The 26,202-nt window shown below is 41.6% G+C and overlaps 1 protein-coding gene across 2 annotated transcripts in view; it reads left to right on the top strand.

Moving 5' to 3' along the window:
- NUP214 (nucleoporin 214) overlaps positions 1-26,202 on the top strand; it is a 45,186-nt gene that overhangs the window by 12,629 nt on the left and 6,355 nt on the right. Inside the window, exons 13-32 of one of the 2 annotated variants that reach the window (XM_048051810.2) lie at positions 907-1,082; positions 1,758-1,849; positions 2,464-2,553; positions 2,923-3,072; positions 3,318-3,476; positions 5,659-5,762; positions 6,290-6,472; positions 6,952-7,037; positions 7,136-7,219; positions 7,559-7,804; positions 8,492-8,653; positions 9,612-9,720; positions 13,067-13,142; positions 13,822-13,930; positions 15,187-15,289; positions 17,306-17,379; positions 18,921-20,687; positions 22,164-22,234; positions 22,750-22,897; positions 24,633-24,782. In XM_048051810.2, coding sequence (XP_047907767.2) covers positions 907-1,082; positions 1,758-1,849; positions 2,464-2,553; positions 2,923-3,072; positions 3,318-3,476; positions 5,659-5,762; positions 6,290-6,472; positions 6,952-7,037; positions 7,136-7,219; positions 7,559-7,804; positions 8,492-8,653; positions 9,612-9,720; positions 13,067-13,142; positions 13,822-13,930; positions 15,187-15,289; positions 17,306-17,379; positions 18,921-20,687; positions 22,164-22,234; positions 22,750-22,897; positions 24,633-24,782 — 4,139 coding nt within the window. Of the gene's footprint in view, positions 1-906; positions 1,083-1,757; positions 1,850-2,463; positions 2,554-2,922; positions 3,073-3,317; positions 3,477-5,658; positions 5,763-6,289; positions 6,473-6,951; positions 7,038-7,135; positions 7,220-7,558; positions 7,805-8,491; positions 8,654-9,611; positions 9,721-13,066; positions 13,143-13,821; positions 13,931-15,186; positions 15,290-17,305; positions 17,380-18,920; positions 20,688-22,163; positions 22,235-22,746; positions 22,898-24,632; positions 24,783-26,202 lie in introns of both variants that reach the window. The other variant, XM_048051800.2, reaches the window with a different exon arrangement.

Below are 26,202 nucleotides of genomic sequence, written 5' to 3'. Positions count from 1 at the left end.
AGTTGATGGATTTTTTTTTTTTCCCCACTCCTGTGTTGAATAGAGATGCCAGACCTCTTTTTTGTTCTTAAATGGATGCTTGCTCAGTGAATACAGGACCTGAAGTCTTCAAAGCTTGTTTGTGCTGAGAGTTCATGCCAGTTGAAGGATAACTGATGCTGGTTAGAAACTAAGCAAAATAGATTTGAGTGATGAATGTTCTCAGATTTCATATACCTCTCTTTCCTCCAACTCCCAAGACTTACCTCTCTTTTTCAGAAAGAATGGTTCAAAAGGCAGGGCTGTGTTAATTGGAGTTGCTTTCTGTGGAGAGCAATTTTCATGTAAATGTATCTTAAGAAATTTCTGATGGTTCAAATGATTATTTTTTAATTAGGGTAGTCTTTGCTACACCGGCATCTGATGGTGGCTCTTAGGGCTTTTTAAATTTGATATTTTGTGTATAAAGCAAATGATACGGTTGTGAATTGGCTGAATATTTAACTTGGCTGCCTTGAGGGCCTGAGTTTGAAGATGAATGGAAGTTCATGTTCTCTTGCAGAATTTCTCTTTGAACTTTGCTGCAAGGTTGGAACTGAAGGGTGACTCAGATTTGCTATATTTGGTGTTTCTGTGCAAAATGATGAGGTGCGTTTTGAAGCAGGGTAGTAGTTTTTGCTGGCATTTAGTTTTTGCTCACAGGGAGATCCATGGTAGCAGACTTTATGGTTCCAGATATTCAGAAATAACCCTGAAGGGTGCCTTCCCACCACTTCCAGCAGCTGCACTTGTAATTTTGTACCTAGAGCTTAAGTTATTGCTGATCCCCAGGGTGGTTCATTTGTTAGAGCTTAGTGGTTCATTTTGAATGGAGAGAAACAGCTGGGACCAGTTCAGAGCTGAAGGATGCCCTGCTTTCTTCTGCAGGTTCTCTGCTGTAGACACCTCATCTCCCACTAGCAGCGGTGGTCATGCCAGTTCCACAATGTTTTCATTTTCAACCAGTTTAAAAACTGCTTCTGGAGGTCCTCTGGGTCAGTCCACGCCACCCTCTGCCTCTCCTACCACACCACTGAAGGCTTCAACCCCTGTACCTGCCACAGGTAGGAGTCTGATGCATGCCGTTGGGAACAACACATTACAAACAATGTTCTGAAAGTTTTAGAAATGAAATCAACCTCACCACGTCCTTTATTTTTTTCTGCTGCATTTACTGACGCAGCAGATCTGCACACTATAATGCTGTGATGGGGTTAGTACCGAAACTGAGAATTTTCTCCGTTTGTGCAGTTTGTTCCCCACAGAGCTAGCTCTCCATGTGGGGAATAATATGTTCAACTTCTTAAGTTCTGCCAGAAGTTCTGGCGTTTTCAGTGCCCTGCAATATAGCTCTGGTTAAGAACATTTCTGGGCAGTCACGCAAATCGGTGCCCTGACTCGCATCTGGAGCGTCTGGAGTTCAGTGTTCAGAAGCGAGTTTAAATTAGATTGCATACATCTGGTAGCAGAATAATATTCCACCTCTCAAATGATTGTGATTAGGGGTCTTGGGGTCCTTCAGGAATGTACAGCCAGATATTTGGGAGTAATGGTTGTTGCCATTAGCAGAGAAATTGAATAGGAGTAAAAGTGCACCTGGGGAAGATGTTTTCTTTCACTAGGGCCTCTACTTCTATCGCCGCTGGATTTGATGCTGGCGATTAACCAGTCTGATCACAACCTGTTTTCTCGAGCTTAATGTAGGTTCGTAAATTACTGTTTCTCTTTTTAAATTCTAGTGGCACGTCCTGCTCAAAATATGCCTTCAGGTTCTTTACTACAGAAGACAGCCAAAATCAACTCTTCAGCAGCAAAGCCAAGCTCTACTCCGGTAATGAGAATTTGAGTGGATTTTTTTAGAGAGGGAATGCTTTCTACTGCTCGTGAATTGCTTAGAATTCCTTGGGCTGAATGAGTATTCCTAGGTCCAAGAACTAGATAGCTTTTGACATAAAATACATAAATAAATATTAGCTAATCAGTGGGACTAAAACGGTGTTCTCTGCATAACTTTAAAGAATTTTCATGTATGTTGCCATGGTCAGAGTTGTAGAAACTAATTCTTACCATTGCTTTGGAAATGAGGTTTAACTGCTTTCCTAGCTAATAAGCAGCCAAGATTTGTCTGGATGGTGTTTCTTAAGAGAGGCCCCGGCTTTGGATAACAAAATCAAAACAATAACACAGAGCAGCACACAAAGATTTCCTTTGCTTTCACAAAGCTATAGCCACGTATCATCAGGTAGTCTGCAGTACTACCTTGAATGTGCACATACTTTTCTTAGTTTGGAGTGGAACAAGTATTTATGCTTATGACAATTGCCTCGCTAGTGACTGGTGTCTGAATGGAGCTCTAACAGCAGGCCTTTTTCGATATTCTAGACTCCCTGTTGCTAGGGCTTTATTTTTAATATTGGAGTGAGGTTGTTTGGTTTTTTCCTCCAGGGCAAATCACCAGTCCCCAGCGCTGCTTTAGAGAAACAGGTCCACCAGTGGAAGGATTCGGACCCTGTCATAGCAGGAATCAGAGAGGAGGTGAGAACTTTTTCAAACAGTTTTCTTCATTTTAGAAGCTGGAAGACCACTGTATAGAGACACAGGCATTTCTTTTCAGTCCACATGTATTTTGATGATGTATTTCAATAGTTTAGAATCAGAATGGAAATTTTTCACAAGATAGTCAACCTGTTTTGTACTTGCTGTTTGTATGTCCTGTTCAGTCATCTTTAATTTCAATTGCTGTTCTGGAAAAATTGGGTATTCCTTCCTGTTGCTGTGCAAGAAGAATTTCCTGCTTTTCCTGTAAAGTCAGAGGTGTTGATGGTGTTGTAGAAACATGATCTGTGACTTTAGTTCCAGACCCTGCTGTGTTTTAGTGGCTGTACATACTTCTTGGCTTTGCAGATTGCACATTTTCAAAAGGAGATGGAGGAGCTGAAGGTCCAGACTTCCAAAGCCTGTTTCCAAGTGGGTACTCCAGAGGAAATGAAAATGTTGCGAACTGAGTCAGATGATCTTCATACCTTCCTCTTGGAAATTAAAGAGACAACAGAGGTGAGCATTGTGGCTGAGCATCTTCAAACTATTAAACTCCTCCGCAATGACTGTTTGTCACCTGGTATTTCCATTTAACCTGCTAGCGCTGAGCCAAGGTAGATGGAACCTCTGAATATGCTGCTTTAGCATGGGGGCAACATTTGCATTTTTTCTTTCAGACAAACGCTTGCAGGAGCTCCTGTGTTAGAGACAGCAATGAAAATATGTTACTTTGAACCTTGTCCCTTGTGTTCTATTTGCAGTCACTTCATGGAGATATTAGTATTCTGAAGACAACTTTGCTGGAGGGATTTGCAGGGGTAGAAGAGGCTAGAGAGCAGAATGAGCGGAATTGTAGCTTGGGCTATTTACACTTGCTCTATAAGAAACCCTTGGATCCCAAGAGTGAAGCACAGCTCCAGGTATGAAGCATGTTAACCAGCTTCTAATCTAGAGGTTTAAATAAAATAAGTGAGACTTCTGTGTGCAAGTGCCCAGTGGTTTTGTTCTGCCCTAGGTAATTGCTGTTCTGACACAGTGTAGTAAAAATGTGATTAATTTTGTTTCTCCAAGTTTGCAGCATATGCTGAAAATCCTCTGCTAAAGCTTCTCTGTGTTGTTGACATTAGCCAACATCGTCTGTGATGAGACAAAATTCCTGCTGAAGGGAAGTATCTCACCTGAGATCCAAGTCCGTTCTAATCTTAGTACATGACTCTTGACTCCCTGTTCCTTCTCAGTCTGTAGTGTTTGTTCAGGGATTTCAGCTAAAGGAATGTTTTTTCAACACTTAGTGGAAGAGTTCTTGGAATTACTTCTATCTTGTATCTAAAAGTGCCTTTTAGAACAACTTGATGACTTACTATGACTTACCGAAATTGTGTGGTTAATTTTGTGGATGGCTGAGCCTGAAGTTAAATGATACTCTAAAAGCTTGGGCACAAAGGAGAAGATAACCAGCAGTTCCTGAAGAGGCTTTCAAAGGCTTGAAAGAAACCGGGGTGAAGCACTGAGAGGGCTATTTAACCCTAGGCAAAATAGGCTGAATGTGCTCTACACATGATACTTGGTCTTTTGTACACTGATAAGTTCTCCTTAAGGAGTTTGACCAGCAGGCCGAAGACATAATTGAATGAATGTCGTCTTTGTTACAGTAGGAATCAAGAACATGCACACAGACAGTGACTAGGCATCAGCTGACATGAAGTAACTTCCTTTAGGTCTGATATCTGATTTTCACCTGGACTCTGTAGATTGAGTCACAGTCTTAATTTTATGCCTTCTTTGTCTTTTATTTTCCTGTGACTTCTCGAGCTTATGCTTATGACTAGAGAGGGCTGATAACCTTGAAATGCGTGTTTCACTCGTGTAGAAAGAGGATTGCGTGGAAAGAATGACAGAGTAGGAGGGAAGTGGAAATGAACTGGAATGTAAGGAGAGAGTTTTCAGGTCAAGTTTCTGAGAGTGTTAGAAAGACAGTTTGATCTGACTTAAACTTTATTCAGTTTGCATCACCCCTGTTCTCCTGGCTCAATAATGCTCACTTGATCAACTTAGTATACTAGCTTTAAATGAAGCTTTTAAAAAAAAAAAAAAAAAAGACCCCGGGGCTTTTCTGATGTCCAGCCATATTGACTTGCTGTTCAGAGTTGCCGCTACATGATGCTCTTAATTGCTGGAGAGGAAACGTGGGCTTTGTAACGTGTAAACTAAGCTGACAGTACTACTGGATTTGGTTTCAGGTTGGGTATGCCATATTCAAATTTCATGCTGTATCTTGAAAACGGTTGTCATGGAATTCTTCCCAAACAATGTTACTTGGCTGGTTCATCATTGCATTTAAGGGAACATTCTGTTGAGATGGGCTGAAACCAACTGCAGTTTCCATTTTACGAGATTGGAATTAAAGAGATGTTCGTGCTGTGACAGGTTGGAGGGATGACAATTATGAGACAGAAGGCTGGTTTCGTTTAGGGAGCAGGTCTCATAGCCAGAGATCTCTGGCTTAGTTGTGCCAGTTGTGCAACCATGTGGTCATGGATAAGTCACTTTATTCTCTCTGTGCCTTATTTTTTTTCTACCTATAAAAATCAAGTTAATTCCTTGCCTTAATGTGGGAGTTGTGAACATTCCTGAATGCTTTCATGAATCATAATCTGTAAATGCTGGTATCCCAGAGCCATGTGAATAGCGCGCCAGGCTTTGATCACCTATAATTGTTAGATGCTTCAACAGTGTAAAGTGGGAACGAATGACTCATCTTTTGGAAAGGAGGTTTGAAATAAGGTTTGTTTTGTACAAGGCCTGATGTTTGTACCACCCTTACTGAAAAGCCCTGGCAGTGTTTTGCAAACATTATGGAAAGTCTTATTTCTAGTTTAAAGTTGGGATAAAATGGCTGGGCCGAGCACGTACATACTCCTCCACTAATTAATAAATAGGTTTTCATTGCGTTGAGTTCTGTTGTGCTGGATAAAACTTTCCAGGCAGAAATATGGGAAAATGTCACATGGCGTGGACCGAATGAGCCAAAGGGTCTTCAGCTTCTTCAACCGAAACAGACTTCTGAAGTGAATTAAAATCTGTTTCTATTTTACATGGCAGGAAATTCGACGCTTGCACCAGTATGTGAAGTTTGCTGTCCAGGATGTGAATGATGTTCTGGATTTGGAGTGGGATCGGCACCTGGAACAGAAGAGAAAGCAGAAGTAAGTAACTGAAATTGGAATACAGAACTGTAAGGAACTTGTCAGTGAATCAGACGTTAGTCCCTAATCAACAGACAGAAGCCTTTTTCCATTTTTATAGTACAGTCTTTTGTGAGGGGTTTATGACTAAAGCTCAGCTAAGATACCTAACTGGAGACCTGTAGGTTCACACTACTTGGCTTTGTAAGTTTGTTACATGCTTGCTGCATCTCCCTGCATGGCGTAAATAGCACTTATGGAAAAACCTGTAAAATAAACTCTCTAGGGACCAAGCACACTGGTGGTAGCTAATGAAACCCTCCTAATAGATAACGTGTCTTCTAGTAAATGAATAAACTTTCAGCATGTCCAAACGAGAAATGTGCATTTGAGACGAACAGAACTGCCGTGGTGTTCAGACCAAACCATGTTTGACCTCATGGTGTTTAAGTAGCTAAAACCACCAAACAGCTTTGTCTGGACATGTCTGCTTGTGGCCAGATGCGTAGCATGGTCTTTATCCCTGTCTCTCGATTTGCTGTCTTAAGGCGTTTGATTGTTCCTGAGCGAGAGACCCTGTTTAACACCCTGGCTAATAACCGGGAAATAATCAATCAGCAGAGGAAGAGACTAAATCAGTTGGTGAACAGTCTACAGCAGCTCCGATTGTATAACCAGACATCTCAGTGGAGTGTTCTCAGCGATACATCTTCTCTTAGCAGTGCTCAAAGGTATGTGAAACGCAAGTTTGTGAGTGGTGTTGCCACTCTGCTCTTGCCCCCAGCAGCATGCAAGGGTGTGTCCTCCAAAGAATGATGTTTTGTGGATGTGGTAGGGGAGAGCAGGATGTCCTGAACAAGTACTGAGCTATGGCCAGGTAATACAGAAGCTCATTGTTTATATTCTGTGATGCATTGTTTGCTTATCAGAATTTTCCCTTGAAAGTTATGTTCTTATAATAGTGTAAACAGGATAATTGAACCTCTGGGCTGAGGCACTGCTGGTTTTGTCTGAATTCGGGGGAAGAAGTGAATGGCTCTTTGACTCTTCAAAGTAATTCAAGCAATGTGTGTTTAAATAGCACAGCATCTAAAGGAGCCAGCTGTTCTAAGCCAGTGGTTCTAGTGACTCCTTTTGGCTCTCTTTTGTTCCTGCTCTGGTTGGTTTCTTTCTGCTGATTGTGTTTTTTCACTGCTCTGCAATGTCCCAGTTTCGACAGTGACCTTGAAAGCCTGCGGAATGCCTTGATGAAAACTACCTTGGAATCACACACCAAACCACTGCCTAAAGTACCTGGTAATGTCTTTTCCTGGTATTCACACATAAATGACTTTTTAAATTTATTATTGTTTACTTGCGCTTTGATATAGACTAATAACTTTTCTCTTTTCCAGCTAAATTATCCCCTGTGAAACTGGCACAGTTGAGGAATTTTCTAGCCAAGAGGAAGACTCCACCAGTTAGGTCTACAGCTCCAGGTAAACCTTTAGCTACCGTAAAGGTCTGGAATGCTTTCTAGGAGGGTGACTTATCTGCTGTGGGCACCAGTGCTGAAGTTAGTTTTTGGCAGCGTCTCATTCCTCAATGCTTTCTTCTCCCTTCCTGCTCCCTCATCTGCTCTCAATAATAATTTTCTTCATTTATCATCTTACTGAAAGTTGCTTTTCCTGGCAGTTAAGAAGTCAAATCCTAGCAATGTAGGATTAAAACAAGCCAGTAGAATAGCATCCTAAAATAGGATGTATGTCTGTTAGGCTGGATGGTTCTCTCACTTTAACACACGCACGCACACATGATTTTTTTTTCTGGTGTTGCAGCAAATTTGTCCCGATCTGCCTTTTTGTCCACAAGATATTACGAAGAGTTGGATGAAGTCAGTTCAACATCCTCAGTTTCCCAGTCTCTGGAAAATGAGGACACACAGGCGGCGGACCAGGAAGAAGAGGCTGCTCCAGTCCAAGTCCCTCGCCATGCCCCTGTGGTCCGTACTCCGTCTGTCCAGCCTGGTTTGATGGCTCAGTCTCTGCCCTTTGGGAAACAGCACCCCTCCTTGGGTACTTTGTGTGAGTTGTTTTTGCAGTCTCCTATTCTGTACATGTTCTTGTCAGTATCTTTAACCACTGTATCCATTACCAGTGCTTCAAGTCCTGGAGAAATGAGATTGCAGCATGCAGGGTTATGTTCCCAAGTTTCCAGAAGTAGTTAGCAGAGTTTCATTGACTGCGCCTTTTTGGCGGTCTGTTACTTTTAGATTGTACTGGCTATAGGTGGCACTGTCTTCCTTTAGTAATTTGCCTTAAGGGCAAATATTTCTTAAAATAATGCCTCAAAAACCAGGAGGCTGAAGTACTTCCGCATTAGGTGGGTATGGACTAAGTGAGGACTTCTGAGCCCAGAAACAGTAAGAACTGTTTGCATACGCTTCCTTGTCTGAGAGGTTTTTTCATCTCTGTAGCCAGAGAACTTGAACCTCCCTAAATGAAAAATAAGCTGTCAGCAGAATTGACTGTAACAACAAACTGAAAGTCATCTAATGCATTGAAATGACAGCTGCTTCGATTTACTTGCTGAATTCATCGGAATACTGAAACTGTCTGTGCCAGATAGAGTTGATTGTTTAAAAAGCATGTGGGTCAGCCTTGTCAGAAGGAAGCTGTGTGCTCACAGGAACTGCAGTTCATTAAAGGCCTTCACGTCTTTCTGAGTTGAGGAGATACAATGAGCTGTAATATTTTTGTTTGCATTTGTAGTGCCTGCATCTTCAAACAGAATCATACCACAAGGGGCAGACAGTACAATGCTTGCAACAAAGACTGTGAAACATGGGGCCCCTGCGCCCACTGTCACTGTTCCAGCACCACAAGCAGCTGCTGCAGCAGCTCTGCGGAGGCAGATGGCTAGCCAGGCCCCAGGTAAAAGGATGGCTAATTATCCAAGTGACCTCTGAGCATTTGAATGTGAATTTCACAGGAATTTAGTGCTTGAAAAGGAAAAGACCATCACAGTGCAACACATCTCTATATGTTGCAGCCTCTGAGCTATCCAGTCTTTTTTTGTCTTCCTTCCTCCTGTAAGCTACTAGTACAAAATGCCTGAAAAACTCTCACTTGATGTTTCATTGTACTCCTTCTGGTCTGTGCTCTCCCGGAGAAGTCAATGACTTAAGAGATTCTTTCACAGCTGGAGAACCAATTGATCTGTATGCAAGAAACTCTAGACACTGTTGGAAAGCAGAGGAATGATGTTACTGGCCCAAACTAATAGCTCTTTTTGTTAGCTATGCAATTACCAATGTGTACTGTAAAACAGTATATTTTAATACTGAAAAGTTAAACTGTTGAGGTAAGCTTTGGGTACGCTTGTAAGGTTTTGAGTTGATAGGAGAAAGGTTTAAGCTTTTTTTTTTGTTTGGTTTTAGACAATTCTGGATGCTTCCCCAGTATTGTAACATCAGTGCAGAAAAGAAACAAAATTCAGTTACTGGTAGAAGAATTAATTTAGTTTATTTTCCTTGCCCAAGGAGAGCATAAGTGCACAAAATGGACTAATGTTGTGAATTCTGGCAGAGGCTGGGGTGTAATTAGATAGGTCATTTCTGTTAACCCAAGATGTTATGATGTAGGTAAGGGACAGTTAGTAAGTATAATTAGATTTGGACAGCCAACAAGGAAAAATGTACAAGCTCTGTGAGAAGCTGGCCGCTTCTTTAGTGTCCTTACTGAAGGCTGAGATGGCCAACAGTTTGGGCCAGGTATACCATATACCTTCTAGAAACTTGCCTGGGTTTCTTCTGGCATTACTCTGAGACACCATATTGATTGCAATGCTTAATGTGGAGAAGATATTTACCCCCTTTTTTTTTCCTTAAAGCTGTAAGCACCTCCTTGACTGAATCAACTCTGAAAAACGTTCCTCAGGTGGTAAATGTGCGAGAACTGAAGACTGGTGCATTGACTCCAGCTGTCTCTGCAGTAATAGGGTAAGTGGGTTCTCCCCTTTTTTTCTGGTAGCCTTTGCTGATATTTGCAATAGAGCACATACACCAGTGGGGAGCAGCAGTAGTATTTTATGTATTCTGACTTAACTCTAAATGTATCCAGTTTACGTTAAGCCTTGAGTTTGTGTAATGAAAGGAAGAAATATTTTCTTTCCGTGTCATTCAAGGATTTGCTAATGTTTGGCATGAACAAACAACAAGACCAGTATTAACATCCTTTTCTGTTAGTCTATGAAACGCATTTTAGTGCATTCCCTCCTGTTGGGATCTAGTGCTTTAATTGTTAACGCACGCTTTGGATCTGGTATCTCTCCAGTCACTGGTACTGTTCTGCCTCTTTCTGTAAGGGAAGTGCACCTCTCTGTCACTGCCCTTGGTCTGTGGGCTTAAGCAGTCCAGATGCTGTTCTTTCTACTTCCTTGTCTGTTACAGAGAAAACCTCTGGGGTTAAGCCTCTCCTTTCTGTTCCCTGACTCTCACACAGAGGGAAGGAGAACTGCACTCTTGCTTCTTTTGAAGCTTGTATTCAATTTCTTGACATAAGAATCTTGACTGAAGGGCTGGGTGTCAATAGAGGCTGATCAATTTGGAAAAATATGGAGCTGCAAAGCTGTCATCCTCGTGAGGAAATTGTGAATGTTGGCTTCAGGAATTTAACATTGAATTTAAGATTTTTCATGAGTTAGCTGTAACTCTTGGCTTTCCTGCTCTCTGCCTCCTACAGACAACAGCCAGCTCAGCTCATTCCAGAGATGTCTGTCTTATCAACAGGCTCTGTCATCAGCCACAGCACTAGTCTCTTTCCCTGTCGTGGTACTGACCTTGAAACTGTCTTTGCTCGATGTTCCTGCCATTGCTTAAGACCAAGATAATATGCAGCTTTTTCTGGGCTGGAATGGCAAGGGCATTGCTGAAAAGTCTTGAGCAAAGTTGGTGTTAGTGCACTTATGTCGTAGTGCAAAGGCATTAAAACCAGGATAAATCGCCATGTATGTCTGATTAAAGTCCATGTGGAGCTGCAAATGCTTTGCCCACATAATTGTGGGCTATACCTGCAGCTCTCGGCATGACTTCTGTTATTACTTTATTTCTGGTTTTCAAACAAGTGTGTATACTCTTCAGTGTCAAAGAAGAAAATGAAATTCTTGTGATGCAGCCTTTCAAAAAATGGAACAGTCTTACACTGGTGGAACTCAACTGATGACCTTGAAAGTTAAGCCAGGGATTCTTCTGCATTTTAATTGGGAAACAGTTTGGGTTGTTTTTACTATTGTATTTTCTCCTAAAAGTGGTAAACTGGTGGAGGGTGTGTGTGTGGACGTAGTATGTTTTGAAAGTTAAATTTTCCAACAGCTCTGCTTGACATATTTTCCTAAAAAGTGTCATGGCAGGAAAGAGTTCTCCGCCTGCTTTAAATGGGTTGTCTGTAAAATTGTTTTAAAGAGTCTCCTGTCTCCATCAAATCTACAATGAAAAAGGTAAAGAGTGCTGGCTGTGTGTAGACAAGGCCATGAGTGAGAGATACATATCTGAGACTGGAGTTCACTTGAACTGTAGATAAAGACCTGTCTTACTTCCAAAAAGCTTTAGACTCACAGTATCAACTGATCTCTCTAATGTGCAGAGCACCAGATAGTTAGATATCTTGAAGGCTTTTTACAGTCTTATTTTACAGCTGACCTCATAAAAATGTACTAACTAAAAAATCTACCCAAATGAACCTGTGCCTGCCAGTCAGATTGAGCACTAAAATAAAGAGCATTCACCTAGCAAAGTTAATTCATTAGTTTTTGCTACTTCAGACATACTGGCTGTCTTTCGCCACCACAGCACACGCTTCAGGTTGTTAAACAGTAATGATTTTTCAGTTGTTATCAGTTGTGCAGTGGCTTGTGACTAGGTATGTTGGTGGTCCCAGTCCAATTATTCATATAAAGTCTTCAAACTGAAATCAAAACCAGCCTTTTTATTGTCAGAGAAGCTGTGGGTCAAGTGACCTTGAGACCTTTCTGGGAAAAAGGTGCCTCCCTATCATGAATTTCACAGACCTTCTGTGTTTCATTCTTTGTCTGGGGTTTGTATGAACTTGAAATTTAGAGCTGCATCTTCCCAAACCGGTCTCTTTCCAGTGATAATCTGAAACTTCTCAAATGTGTGCTCTTACACTTTTCCTCTGGGCAGAGGGCAAATCCAGGCCATGCAACACAAAGAGATCTCGTTGCTGGAAGGAAGGACTTAATAGGAATGCGAAGCTCTTTAAGACACAAAACTTGATCTGAGATAAATCATTGTTGCATGCAGGTGTCCTCTTCCTTTGGAATACAGTAGGAAATTTCTACGAGCTAGCCTGTAGCTGACCAAATAGTTGATGCAATCTGGGAGTTCTCATGCTTTATGAGAAACAAAACTTTTAATGCCCAGATTCACATACTGTCTGGGGTTTGTGATATTGGCCCTTTCTATAGGACAGAGATTGCTTATTGCATTAGGGAACACCTGGCCTGTGTCAAGACAGAAAGACTCTACTTGGGTAAGAGACCAAGAAAATGCAATCAAGTGTTGAATTCGTTATGCTTCTGGAGGCTTCTGGCACTATCCATTTAAGCTGGTGAGCCATAGACTTGAGGAGATGTTAAAACTAGATGGTTGTTCTCAAGTTATAGTGATTAACTGCATTTATGGCCCACAGCATGTAGGGTGCTTCACCTTAGAAGCAGCTGTTACGCTGCAGTAATTGTCTGTGGACTCTGCTGTACAGTTTATTTCATGGTCAAAATTCCAAACTTAAGTTGGAGAATATAGGTTAGTCTTATCACACTTCTTGTCATGACTTCATTAATTCTTATACTACACTTCAAAGACATGAAGTGCTATTTTTTTTTTTTCTTCTTCCCATACCTTTGGCACCTTGCTCAGCATTTCTGAGAGTTGCATGTACTTGCATACACTTGTCTGGGCTCTGCACTATAAAGGAAGCTTCTTACATTTGTTATCCACTAGGCATAAAATTGTAATCCCCTTACCTGCTGATTTTTCATCGGATGCTCATAAAATAGAAAGGCTTGACTCTCTTCAGAGATGAGAGTATGCGGAGAAGACTTGATCGCTTAAGTCTAGAGCTTTAAATGCATTTGCAGTCTTCCTTTGTTAAATGTGGCTGATTCATTTAAGAGGTTTATTCCCTAATCAGATTTGTTCATTTGGAGTTGTGTGTGGAATCTTTAATAACAATGGTGGTTTGAGACTTCTGGAAGCTGTGCTTTTTGAGAGGCAAGAAAATTACTTTTAGAATAATCATTCATTTAACATTTTAATTTTTCTTTTTAAGATCATCGGTTCCTCACTCTGCAGCCCAGGCAGTCCACCAGGTTTTGGCAACTGTTGCTACAAATCAAGCTAAACAGGTATCTTGGTATAGAGCTCTTTTCCTTTGGCTTACTGTACCCGGGCATGTTCGGTAAAGTTTGGGGTGTAATTGTTGGTGAACAGGTAATCTAACAATCTCTTTTCACAGCTTGCAATGCATTCTTGGCAAAGCATTTATTTATCTGTGACCTTGACAGGGTGGTGTCTGGTTTATCTTTGTTATGTCTTGCCTTTTCTTTCTTTGGAAGAATCTTGCAGCTTTCCAATGCCCATGGCCTTGCATCAGTAAGGGTTGCAAGTAACAACAATGGAAACTGTGTTAAATATACTCAAATTCCACCAAAAAGAATTGCCAGGTAATCAAGGGAGACAGTTTCCCTATCCTGTATATCTTATTGAAAACGTTTCTTAATGGTGGACAAGCTGCTAGGCTTTATTCCCACACATTGGAAAACCATGCCAACAGTCTCTGTCTCCTGGAAGCAGTGAGCAGTTGCACATGGAGACTTACCAGCCTCTGGAAGAGACTTGTTGAAAAAGTTGAGTATTGACCCTGTATTTAACTGTGAAGACATCTGGACCCAAGATGGGAGGTTCTGCCAAGTATTTGCTCTAGTTCATTCTCAAGTCTTTGCCTGACTCTCATCATATCAGACCAAGATCAGAAGGGCCTTTGTTAATGCTCAGATTGTGTTGACCTAGTATTTTTGTTTTTAGACACCTCTAGCAAGCTCACTGAAGGGACAAACTCTACCTTCCTCTGTGTCTGCACCTTGTCCTATGGCATCTACACCTGGTCCAACGTCATCTGGCAACAAAATCTCAGGTGAGTTGTCCATGGTGGAGACAGAATTAAGGCCTGAGTGTCTCTTGCCACCTGCCAGGGTGTGCAGTCCAGAGAAGGAAGATGGGGAAAAAAAGATCTGCCTCCATGGAGAGGCTGCTATGCTAATGTTGAGGAGGAGAATTTGAAAAAAAGTACAGAATGGCAGGGAAGAGGTATTGTGTACAGCCCTGTGTTTTGTCTGAGTGCCTGCATCTAGAATTCAGTGATCCTAGAATTCAGATTCCTCTTTCAAAGTGGTCTCGGAATCTGTAACCTTTAACAGGTAATGGTGAAAGCGCCTCAAACCAAAGGCTGCTGTTGTTTGACAGCAAATGAAAAGCATCTGTCTTTGCCATTTTATTTTTTAAACATGAAAAGTTCCTGCATTCTTTCAGGAAAGTGATTACATCCTGAAGTAACAGGAATAGTTTTCCTTTATGCTGTGTCTGACTTGAGTATTTCTATACTATAGGTTTCAGCACCGTAGGAATACCCGACTTAAGCTTGCATGTACTTGCCTGAAATGAGTTAAGTTGGGTGCTGGCTCTGCTGAGTACTAGGCTGTAGGACCAACTTTAGAACCAATTCAGATACTGTAGTCTTACACACTTTGTTTAGAAGCTTACAAGGAAAGGAATGATCATTTAGCACAGAGGGAAGAGGAAACTCAGGGAAGAAAGGAATTGATTTTTAATGTGTATTAGATGATAAAGCTTGCATTGGACATGGTTTTATAAGCCTCTTGCATAAATGTCTGAAATTCATCTCTATTGCTTTTCTGACTTTAATCTGTGGATGTAGGTTGCCTTTTAGCCAGGGGTGAGAAGCAGCAAAAATAGCTAAGTCTCGTATTTGATTGTAGCAAACACTTCTTAAATTTTGGTTTATTGAAAACGTCAGCTCCTGAATTTGCTCCGTTTTCTTTTTATTTGAAATGTGTTTTGATATGTTGATGAGAGATTTTACCAAGTATTTCTTGCTTTTATTATTTAATTTTTGTTGTCAAGATAGTGAGACCTTGCTTTGCTTTAATCAGATATGGTATTGCCTTACATCTTCAAAATAATTCAGATATTCTGTGTTGTTGTAACACCATCAGGAATGTTTCTGTGCACAAATATGACTTAAAGTGGCAAAGCCCCTTTGTTTCCAATTGATAAAATTGCAGACTGTATGGAAACTATTCCTTCCTTTTTTGTAGCTGGATGACATGCTGCTGTCATCTTTTTTGTAATGTTTCCTCTTGTGACTTACAGGACAAGGGACAGTAAAAACAGTTACAGCTGTGACTTCTACAGTGACATCAGTACCAGCAACAACTGCGCAGCTCAACAAGGCATTCTCGTTTTCTTCTGTGGGGTCCGTAAGAAGTTTAATATTTCTTTGTAGTTGACGTTAAGTATGAGTGTGTCAGCTGTTCCAGCAAGTGTTACCTACAAGCTGCATAATATTGAAATTCTGTGAGAAGTTGACATGATGTTTTCTCACTTTGAACTTTTCAGTCTGTAGCTAATCAAGAAAATCAAGAGCAAATAAGGCTAAACTGTTTTATTTATAGTGGGCTGTTGAACAAATCATACACTGTGTATAGTGGTATTTCTTGGCTATCTGGTAGGTTGCCAGGTGATGATTTGAGATTAGAGCAACATGACTGTGGTGAAAGCACTAGCTCTTGGTCGAATGCACTGGGTTCACTGCCTGTCTTTGATTGCAAGTCACCACATCTCATAGAGTCAGAGAACATACACTGTGCATCTTGTATCTTGGGGTTAAGGAAGAGGAAAAAGACCTCAGCTGGTTTAAAACTCCGTTCTCAATTTAGTGAACAAAGAGCAGTAGCAGGAAAAGCATCCCAAGCAAGTTGTGCAGGGATGTGTGAGAATGAACTTTGGCTTTACAGTGACAAGAGAAGAGGTTGAACCTTGGAAGTTTCTTCTTACAGAGAAGAAAGGGAAGAAATTGGATATGATCATATTAACACTCATCACCTCTGAAGATGGTTTCCAAAGAGAGTGATATTTTTTCTAACCTGGACATACCTATATAGGTTTCCAGTGTTTGCAAAAGCTTTGAGATACAGAAGTGCTGGAAATCACAATTAGGACTTGAAATTTGTGCTAATGTTCAAACTTGCTGAATTGCTTTTTTTTATTTTGAAATAACAAAACAAATTCCATGTTGTGGCTTGAAAAGTAGTCTATTCATGAAGGTGACTAAAGAGTCACTGTGCCATCTCGTGATTTGTGTTACATAACAGTAATACAAAGCAAGGCACGTGTTATGAACATAAAGTTACTCCGAAACCTCTCTTACAGATTGTTTTGCAGGGATTGAAAAAAATATTTCTTTGATTGTATTGTATCTTTGGGGAAGAGGGGTGACTCCTTTGAAATAACTGTTTGGAATTCTGCATGTTTAGCTATCTAATACTGAAGTTTCTCTTTATGAAGCAGGTAACACCAAACATTTCAGAACACACACATACTTTCAAATGATTTTTCTTTCAATCTTAATCATTTCTACATTGTTTGTCAAGTGGGTGTTATCTAAACACCTTGCAGTACTCTTCAAAAGGCTAAAATAGTCTTCTTGAAACACTGAAATTCAGATTCAAAAACCAAACAAACCCTGCCTTTGTTCTAGGCTGCAGTGCCTCAGTCTGTAAACCATATACTAAATACAGTGCTGTTGTTTGTGGTGTCTTACACATTCTGACTATCAGGAGCTGGCCGTTGAGAATCAGAGGACAAAGCAGTGTGAAAGCTTAAAAAGCCTTGGGGAATGAAGGTCTCTGGAGGACTCCAGTGCTCATTGTGAAAAAACACAGTATTTTTGCAAGACATAGTATTTTAAGTGTTAAACAGTCATGGAAACTAAATTTGTTTTGCTACGAGTGATCTCCTTTTCAAAGGACGGTAGTGTCCAGTTATTCCCTTTCATACATGCACTCCCTTACCATTCAGGTTTTTAAATTTTAAGTAAGCTGTAGTCACTGCTATAGCTCCTGCTGTAGGTAGTCTTCCAGAAGTTAGAAGGGTTTAGTTCATTGTTTAGCTCCTGAGTTTAATGGGGAAGAAATATACAGCAGAAATGAAAGAATATGGGAGGATGAGAGACGATCATAAAACTTCTCAATTCTGACTGTCTTCAGCCCTCTAGAAGATTTGTCGGAGGGGAAGCAAATGGAAGCCAGTCTGCATGCATGCTTCTCTGTCTAGTTGGAAAAACTGTTCTTGCGCACATGTGCCTATGTGTCTGACTTAGTACAAACTTGTACAGGAAATCTGAGGCTCAGCATTGTGTTAATCATAAGGTTGGAAGTTTCAACACTTCAGTCTCAAAGTCATTCTTTCCCTTTCTCCTCTTTCCTGCTAGGTCTGGGTTTAATTTTGGCGTTATCACATCAGCTTCTTCATCACCGACGCTGCCCAGCCTCGCTTCCTCACAAGGTTAGTTTGGAAGAATGTGCAGACAAAATCTCTTCTCTGCTAAGAGAATGCTTACTCTTCCTAATTCATTTGGTTCTTGTTTTATGTTGCACTTCTATTACTAAAATTGCAATATCTGCAATAACATTGTATACGTATGTTGAATTATGCCCTGTAATGGACAAGAATTTAGGCCACCTGCTTTTCAATTAAAAGTAAGCAAAATATTTGCTGCCAAGAGCATCCAGGAGGTACTAGTTTATGAAAATCTAGAAGTTTACTGCCTCTAGTTTCAGCCTTGAAAAAGAGATTGTATGCTCAAAAGTCTTCCTCCCACCCTCCCTCCCCTCCAATGCTGTCGGTTACTCTAATAAAAGATAACCTCTTGCAACAAATCTTGGCTTTCTTATATCCTTAGACGGTCGGCCACAGCAATGCTACTAATATTCCACTGACCTTAAGCAGAGGGAACTAATATGGCTTAAAACTTGAAGATTAAGTTAGCATAAAAGGTTAAGTAAATAACACAGATTAAAGGAGGATTGGGAGGGGCAGGAAACAGACCTGTAAAGCACAGCATTGGGTGAGGGCAGTTACCTTACTCTACTCTATCGCAGAAGTGCCTTTGCTTTTGTTAGTTGGTGATGGAAGAAGATCAGGAGGAATTTCAGTGCCCCAGAAGGAAACAAATGATGCTTTTTTCAGTGTTGGTAATAATATAGGGTAAAAGACAAGGGTAGTGCCAGTGCTAAGAACTTTTTGTTCATTGACTTGATCTCTATGCAGATTTCCTGTATCTTGTCCAGACTGATCCCTGGTTCAAACACCAATGCAATGTCTTCATCTCAGAATTTCAGTGGTGGTCAGAAATGAAATGACAGTTCGTCAAGTAAAGCTGGTTTAGTCTCCCTTAAAACTTCAGCAGTTTCACGCTGTTGGACAGCAGTGTATCTTAAAAGTGCTTTGGCAAATACATTTGTGAGTTTTTCTCTAGTATTTCAAGGCTGAAAACAGGCTGCATAGAAACAGTGTTCAGTGCTCTATAAATGGTTGAATTCATACAGAAAGATTTGATTCTGACAAAGATTTTTGAAGTACTGAAAGTACTTTTATGACCCAAATTCTGTTCTGAGACATTGGTTTTTGTATAGAATTCTGTGGTGAGTGTCAGGAATTGTTTTGCTGAACCACGTAAGAAAGGGTAGAAATGGTGTTATTGACAAATGGTCTGTAAGTAAATGATCTTTATGTTGTTATCTGGCTGTTGAAAAGGGAAGTTGTCTGTACTCAAGAAAAAAGGATGGTTAAGTGGAAGCTGGGGCATAGAAGTAACAGTGTTTGTCACTGTAACCCTGTCCATAAAGGCTTCAGAAAATGTCACTGTTACAATACCGAATGCACATGGAAGTGACAGTTATCTGTTTGCCAGGAGGCATTACGGTTTTTAGGTAAGAGCATTGTCTTGCAATCTGTAAAGCACTAAACCTTGCTGCTATTGAAAAAAAGATGAATGAGCTTTGCATACCATAACTCAATTTGTACCTTCTGTCTTTCACTGACAGCCCCTGCTAAGGAGTCCAACCAGCCTGATTCGTTTTCACTTGCCGGGGGTTCCAAATTTGGAGCAGTCCCTGAAAGCTCCTTTGCTTTTGGGTCCCTCAAGCCAGCAAGTGCTTCAGGAACCGTGGCAGCAAGTAGCTCTTCAGCAGATGGCACTCAGTCAAACAAACCTGCTGCAACAATGTCTTCTGCTCCCTCCGCAGCCTCTGGCAAGTTGGATCTCTCTCCACCTAAGCCAGGGGATCACTTGTTTCAGAGCAATCTGTCTGGGGAAACTCTTGGGAGCTTCTCAGGACTACGTGTTGGTCAGGTAGATGATAACGTCAAGACTACCACAAAAGCACCGTCCATCGGTGTTGCAGGAACACAGTCAACTAAAGCATCAACAATACCTTCTGGGTTTACCTTCAGTGCCCCCCTGTCATTAGGAAAAGCTGGAGATGCCACTTCGTTGTCAGTCACGTCAGCTGGCACAGCAACCGCGTCCGTCAGCACTAGTGCTACAGGCAGCCTCTTCGGCAACATCCAGATAACCAACACAGGGTCTTCTGGGGTATTTAACCTTGGAGGCTCTAGTGGAAACAAACCCGCCTTCTCATTTGGTCTTCAGCAAGCAAACAGTATGAGCACATCCACCTCTACCCCTTCCACTCTCTCTGCTTCAACGTCCCTCTCATTTGGAAATTTCTTGAGTTCGTCACAGACTGCTGCCCCTGCGGCAGCTCCTAGTAAGGGTGGAGGGGATGCCAAATCACTGCCAGCTTCAGAAAAAACATCTGAAAACGAAGCTGTAGCAGCTGGGTCTTCACCTCCAATGACACAGTTGCCACAGCCACAGGTACAGCTTTCGGAGTCCACCAAAGAACCCTCTTTACCCCAGGCAGCAGGTGGGGACACCGGCGCTGTGGATTCTAGTACCGCATCAGTAGCACCTCCGCCTGATGCTGTTGCTACTCCAGCTTCCACAAGTGATTTGAAGGCACTGGTGCCTTCTGCCGCCTCTGCATCCGTCCCACCAGATCAGAACATCCCGGCAACAACCGCTGCGACAAACATTGCCTCTCCTGCAGAACCAACGAGCACGTTGGCTGCTGCTGCTGATGTCGCCACGTGTGTTCAGAGTCCAACTGTTGGTGCGTCTGTGTTTGTCCCTACTTCTGCAGGCTCCTCAGTGTTCGCTCAGCCTCCAAATTCGAGCTCTTCTGGCTCTGCGTTTAGCCAGCCTACTGGTGATACAACTGCCGCTCCTTCCACGCCATCAGTTTTTGGACAGCTACCAGCAGGTACCACAGCATCATCTCCCTTCGGGCAGCTCACCACCAGTACGTTGTCCACTGCCACCGCTACCACGCAGGCTGCCAGCACGGGGTTTGGTACTTCTGCTTTTGGCACCACCACTACCGGGGGCTTTGGTCAGCCGGCCTTTGGGCAAGCACCAACTTTCGGGCAACCGGCAAGCAGTTCTTCGAGTGGTTTTACCTTTAGCCAGTCTGGATTTGGGACAATGCCCGCTTTTGGCCAGCCGGCGGCTTCCACAGCAGCCTCGAGCAGTGGCAGTGTGTTTGGAGCACCGGCTAGCACCAACAGCGCGAGCTCCTTTTCCTTTGGACAGCCATCCCCCAGCACCGGGGGCGGGTTGTTTGGACAAACCAGCCCTCCGGTGTTTGGGCAGAGCAGCACCTTTGGGCAAGGGGGCTCTGTCTTTGGTAACACTGCCGCCGTTACTACTACTACGTCATCTGCTGGGTTCAGCTTCTGCCAAGCTTCAGGTAAGAGCAAACCGCAGGGAGATGCAGCATTCCAGCAGTGCTGTCTGACTGAAGTAAGAAAGCAGTATATCATTGGGAAAAGTAGGACTCTTTTTTTTTTTTAATGCCTTTTTTCCCCTATGGCACTTGATATATTTTTTTCAATTAGTAAGAATAGGAGCTGCAGTGCACGTGAGGAGGAAGCTAATGTTGGAGACCAAAGAAGCTTTTGCTCTGCTTTGATATTCATCAGGAGGCCACTGAATGTAGCCTTTTCAATCTTGCCTTCCTCTTATACTTCCAAGTCTATCTAGACTTAATTTTGAATTACATATTGTGTCGTATATTGGCATAAGAATTGGGTTGGATTCAACATAGTGTAAAAGTTCTCAAACTAGTGTGTTGTAAATGGCTACACTGACATACTGAGGCAGTCCTGAGGCCGTAATGAAGGGAGTGAATGCAGGTGCAGTGGGGGCTGGTTTCATGGGGCTGCAGAGTCCACGCAACAGTGGATGTATAGCCAGGTATATTATTATATCAGGATCTGGGACGGCAAAAATGCGTTAAGCCTTCAAAATGATGGGATAATGAGGAACTACAGTGTTAAATCTGCTTTTGCATTTGGGAGCACCTCAAATATAGCAGTAATGTAACCATCCGCTACCCGTCTGCACGGTTAAATAGAATACTTGCAGAGGTCAAACCTTCTTTGTCAGTCCTTTTGTTCTCCCCGTTGCTGCAATATATTGTTGTGTTTTTCCAAAGCTTTGTCTCTAAAATCTTTAGAGACCTTCAAGGGAAAAAGTGAAAAGTACATAGTAATAATAGGGAACATGTATTTTCAAGGAAGAAAAACTAATTAGGCTCATTTAATTAAAAATGATGGCACTGCAGGCAAACTGCTTGTTCATTTTAACTACAGTAACAGAGAATAGTTAAATAGGGGGAAGTGAACTCTGCTTGAGAAAGGTGTTCCTAATTATAGAAACTGCAAGTTTTATTACAAAATGCACATTTAAGTGAACTGGGAAATGGAATGGGGAGTTCTTTTTTTTAATCAAAACATTTCATTATCTATAAAAGAAATCTTTAGGTAACAAAGCTCAGATCCCCTCTACACAGGGGAAATCAAAATGCTACAGTGCTTGTTCATGACTTGCAACCTTATTACAGCAATGTTAACAGAAATCCAATTCTTTTATGTTGGTAACAATAATCCCACAAGTGAAAAGGCCTTTTGTTTTCTGTTTGTTTTTAAATTGGAGAGAAAAGGACAATGACTTTCAAATAAACTTTCAATGGAATGCATTATTTGTTGGCATATACTTTAAATTTGGCCAACCTAGGTACATTTGGTAACACCGTTTGTTTCCATGTGTTTTGGCACGGGATACCCATGGTGTTTCCCTATTCTGGACTAGTGTCACCTTCCTGAACTGTCTTATATCCTCGTAATAGTTCTGTTAATTTATTCTCCTTTTCTTTTCTTGTCAGGTTTTGGTTCTAGCAACACAGGTTCTGTGTTTGGGCAAGCAGCTAATACTGGAGGCACTGTCTTTGGCCAGGCAAGTATTTATTGCGTTTGCAGAAACAAGGGACTGTTACACAGAGTGGACTTGTTCAGGGTACCCTACCTGCTTCTAATAAAAAATGATCAAATATGACATAGTCAGTAAAAATTGTCCCTGTCTGTATTGAAGATATTTGCTAATGTAGGAGGCACCAAAGCAGCACCTGCATAAATATTTTCCAAGGGGTACGGAGAGATGAGCACGTTACAGGGAAGTTAAGGAAGGGGTAGAGTATAAACCTTTATTCCCTGCTAAATGGGAAACGGAGTGTTCTTACTTGGACAGCATAGAGATTTCTTTAAAGGCACATTTTCTTATGTAGATGAGATCTGAGAGTAACTTAAGTCAGATTTTATTATTGCACTGTGTGTTTGAAGAGTCTGTGTGCTGGTTCTTCAGCCCCTGCGTACGCTCAGGGGAATAGGCCAAACAGGAAAATCACCCCTGAGGGCATGTGCTGCTTTGACTTCTCTTACAATCCCCTTTCTGTCCTTCTTGTGTTCTAGCAGCCATCTTCTTCCAGTGGAGGCCTGTTTGGAGCTGGAAATGGTGGGAGAGGTTTCTTCAGTGGTTTGGGAGGAAAGCCAAGTCAGGATGCAGCCAATAAGAATCCTTTCAGTTCTTCCAGTGGAGGATTTGGATCTGCAGCTTCCCAGAGTAAGTGAAGAAAACAAGAATACAAAATGTGCCGTGATTCCCATCTGCTTTGCGATCCCATCTGTTTTTCTGCTGTTCTTTGTCTTTTACTAAACTCTGTGTTTACATGAAAGGCTTGTAGGGGTAGCAGAGGCATACAGTATGCATGATGTGTTCTTCTGTAGGTTTTCTTCTAGGTTCATGGAAAGCAAGTAGGGCAGCAATTGCAACAAACAAGCAAATGCAAGAAGTGTGAAGAATATTTATGTTCTTTAGGGAATTCTGTGGCCAAGTGCTTCTTTAAAATCAAATACCCTAAATTCCTGTAATTGAATTTCAGTTTCCAACTTTGTCGCAAGTTAGAAAGCTTTCTTTGTTTCTCATCTGCCTTAACAGTGTAAAAATCATTGAATCCCATGCTCAAGTGAAGCCAAGTCAATGTATGTGATGGATGGGCAGTTTCTTCAGCTTTCTGTCCTTAAAATGTCTGTCTGTATGCAGCACATATAACATTTTATCAAAACTTGCTATAATACATAGAACGCTCTCATTAATTTTTCTTGTCCGGGAGATTTGATTTTTTTTTTTGAGTCACGTGTTCCTAGTAAAGAGAAATAAATACATTCAGCAATTGTTTCGGGGGTGTCTGCTTTGGTTAGAACGCAGAACTGTAGAGTTTCTTTTACCAGTTTTTATCCGGGTTTGGTAGACTGGGTGGTTCTCTCACAGGCAGACTCTACGAGCATCAGGAAAGCTGGGCAGAGGAGAGAAATTGTATTAGTCCTCTTTGGGAGGAGGAGCTCAGCACTTGTCCTTTCTTTTGCTCCAATTGCCAGCTAAGAGACAACAGTCCATATGGGTGTTTTAGCTAAATCAATCTACACTTGAGATGCCAAACCGGGCACGTGTTGCTTCTTGACCAGCCAACCAAGCTAGCAAAAGGAGGCATGGAAAGTAGCTAAGAATACAGTAAGGTTACCATCAAGTTCCTTTGCACCTGGGACTGTAAAGGGCCTGTTAGAAATCCTTTCTTTGAAGCTATAAACGATTAACTGTTAAAGCGAGAATCAATTACTGCCAACTAGTGTAAAAATTATTTTTTTATAGCCAGGTTCAGGTTAAAAATACATTAGTCTTGAGTTTTCTGGATTAACAGGTCTTTGTAATAATCTAAAATTTGTGCTGAGATGCATACATGCTGTTGTCTGCTGTAGCAATTAGTTTGAAATGCTAGGAGACCCACTCGTGCCTTCCTTGTGCAGCTTTTTGCAGATCTACTGTTGTTACATATCTTGGTGTGCCATAACAGCTATTCGTAATGACTTCTTAGCTGTGGCTTTTCTTTAACTGAGGCTGTCCAGTTTTCTTATTTCCTCACTTGCGAATTAGATTTGGCAGTAAGGGAAAGCAGAAGGTGTGGAGTCAAGCAGCTAGAAAGCATGAAGGAGGGGAAGCAGTGGCTAAAAAGTAAAAGTAGGGGAACAAAGAAAAGTTGTAGAATTAGCTGCACGTGGCTAAAAGTAGCACTTAAAGTCTTGGGAGAGCAAACCTCTTTATTTTATTACATCTTTAATGATCCACTGACCTCAACGATTAATCCCAATTCTCATTAACTTAGTCTTCCTTTATTGTAGTATTGGTTTTTGTAATGAAATAAAACATGTGATTCACCAGAGAAAAATTTTGATTGTGTCTTGATGCTAAATGGTAAATTGGTGTGCGTTACGAGCTTCACAAATGTTTTTCATCTCCCCAGATTCTTCTAGCTTATTTGGAAACAGTGGAGCCAAGACCTTTGGATTTGGCAGCTCATCTTTTGGAGACCAGAAGCCTACAGGCACTTTCAGCTCTGGTGGAGGAAGCGTGGCATCTCAAGGCTTTGGGTTCTCTAGTCCAACCAAAGCAGGTATCTTGTCATCCCACCCTTTATGAAATGTAGGAAATCTCACAAACCTTCCTTTCTTTTTATTGTCATCTGCCCCCCCCACTACACTCAGGGGTAGTGGTGATATGTTGTTCATTGGAACTGAATGGCAAAATGTTCGTTTTTGTTGATTATCAGGCAAAAACGGAGAGACAGGTTCAGAGAGAGCAAAGCTCTCCTCTGTCCTCAGACCATTCTTACAGTGAACACTGGTGAGGGTAGGTGGTGTTCTGCTCTAGGGGTGTCTTTTGAAGCTTCATCCCTGGGGGAAGCAGGGGAAGGCTTGGTCATCTCTGAAATTCTCTTGAGACAATGGTGCTTAAGAACTCCCTTTGGAGAAGTAGTGCTTTGAGAGGAAGCACTCTGCTTTGACAGGAGCTGTGCTCTGTGTTAGTGAAGTGGCTGAGAGCATAATGATGATGCTATCAGATCCAGCAGCCATTTGTAAGGTTTCTCTTAAGTGTTGCATTCCACTTGATAGCGGGCTGAGTTTTTTGTCTCAGGCATACCTCCCATCTGCCTCTGTTGCCAGAGGAGGAGAAGGGCATTGCTGAAGGATGCTCTTAATTTTCTTTTACCCAATGACTGTAATCTTGCTTTTGATTATTTTAATTTCAATTTTTTTTTTGAGGTGGGATTTTTTTTTGAGAGGTTTGGGCAGAAGAAGCATCCAGTTAAAAAGAGCCCATCAGATCCTTCCAACGTTTGGTTACATTTGCTAAATATTGGAAGAAATGGTGCATCTTCCCCTCTCAACTGCAGTGGAAGGATTTACTTGATTTGGATCCCCTTTTCTCCTGGATTCATTACTTGGATATTTCACTTTTCTTTCTTCACAAATTGTTAATATGTATTGCAAATGAAAGTGTATCCCAAGCAAAGCTTCAGCCCCTGTGATAAATACTCCAACTTCCTAGAGCTAGAGGTAACAAGATATCTGATCTATGTTTAAATAATTCAGGCCTAGCATTTATTTTTTTCCAGACCTTTTGTGTTTACAGCCAAACAGTATCCATTACCTTGTCTCATGGACTGGAATTTCACCCAGGGTATTAAAATGTGCGGTGCTATCCCAGTCCTCAGCCCTAGTCAAACAAAAGAGCAGGTGTCCTTCGCATTCCACAGTGTCAATTAGAAACAGGCCAATAATATCAGTAGATGAGCATAGAATAAAATCATCTGGGTAAAAGCTGGTTCAGAGCTGCAGAAGGTGGCTAAACCCTGAACAAAAATTGTCAAGGGCAGAGTTCAGTTCTTGATGTCCTGCATGAATCTTGCAGTTCCTGGCATTTAATCATTGCCTCTTCGTTTCCACCACTTAAGTCAGCATTAGATAATAACCTGTCTGCTGAATCTTCTTGTATCACTGGAGCACCTCAAAAACAAACTTAGTATTTACGCT

Source organism: Anser cygnoides, chromosome 20, assembly GCF_040182565.1.
Source record: "Anser cygnoides isolate HZ-2024a breed goose chromosome 20, Taihu_goose_T2T_genome, whole genome shotgun sequence".
Lineage (NCBI taxonomy): Eukaryota > Metazoa > Chordata > Aves > Anseriformes > Anatidae > Anser > Anser cygnoides.
This window is presented reverse-complemented; position numbering and strand designations above follow the sequence as displayed.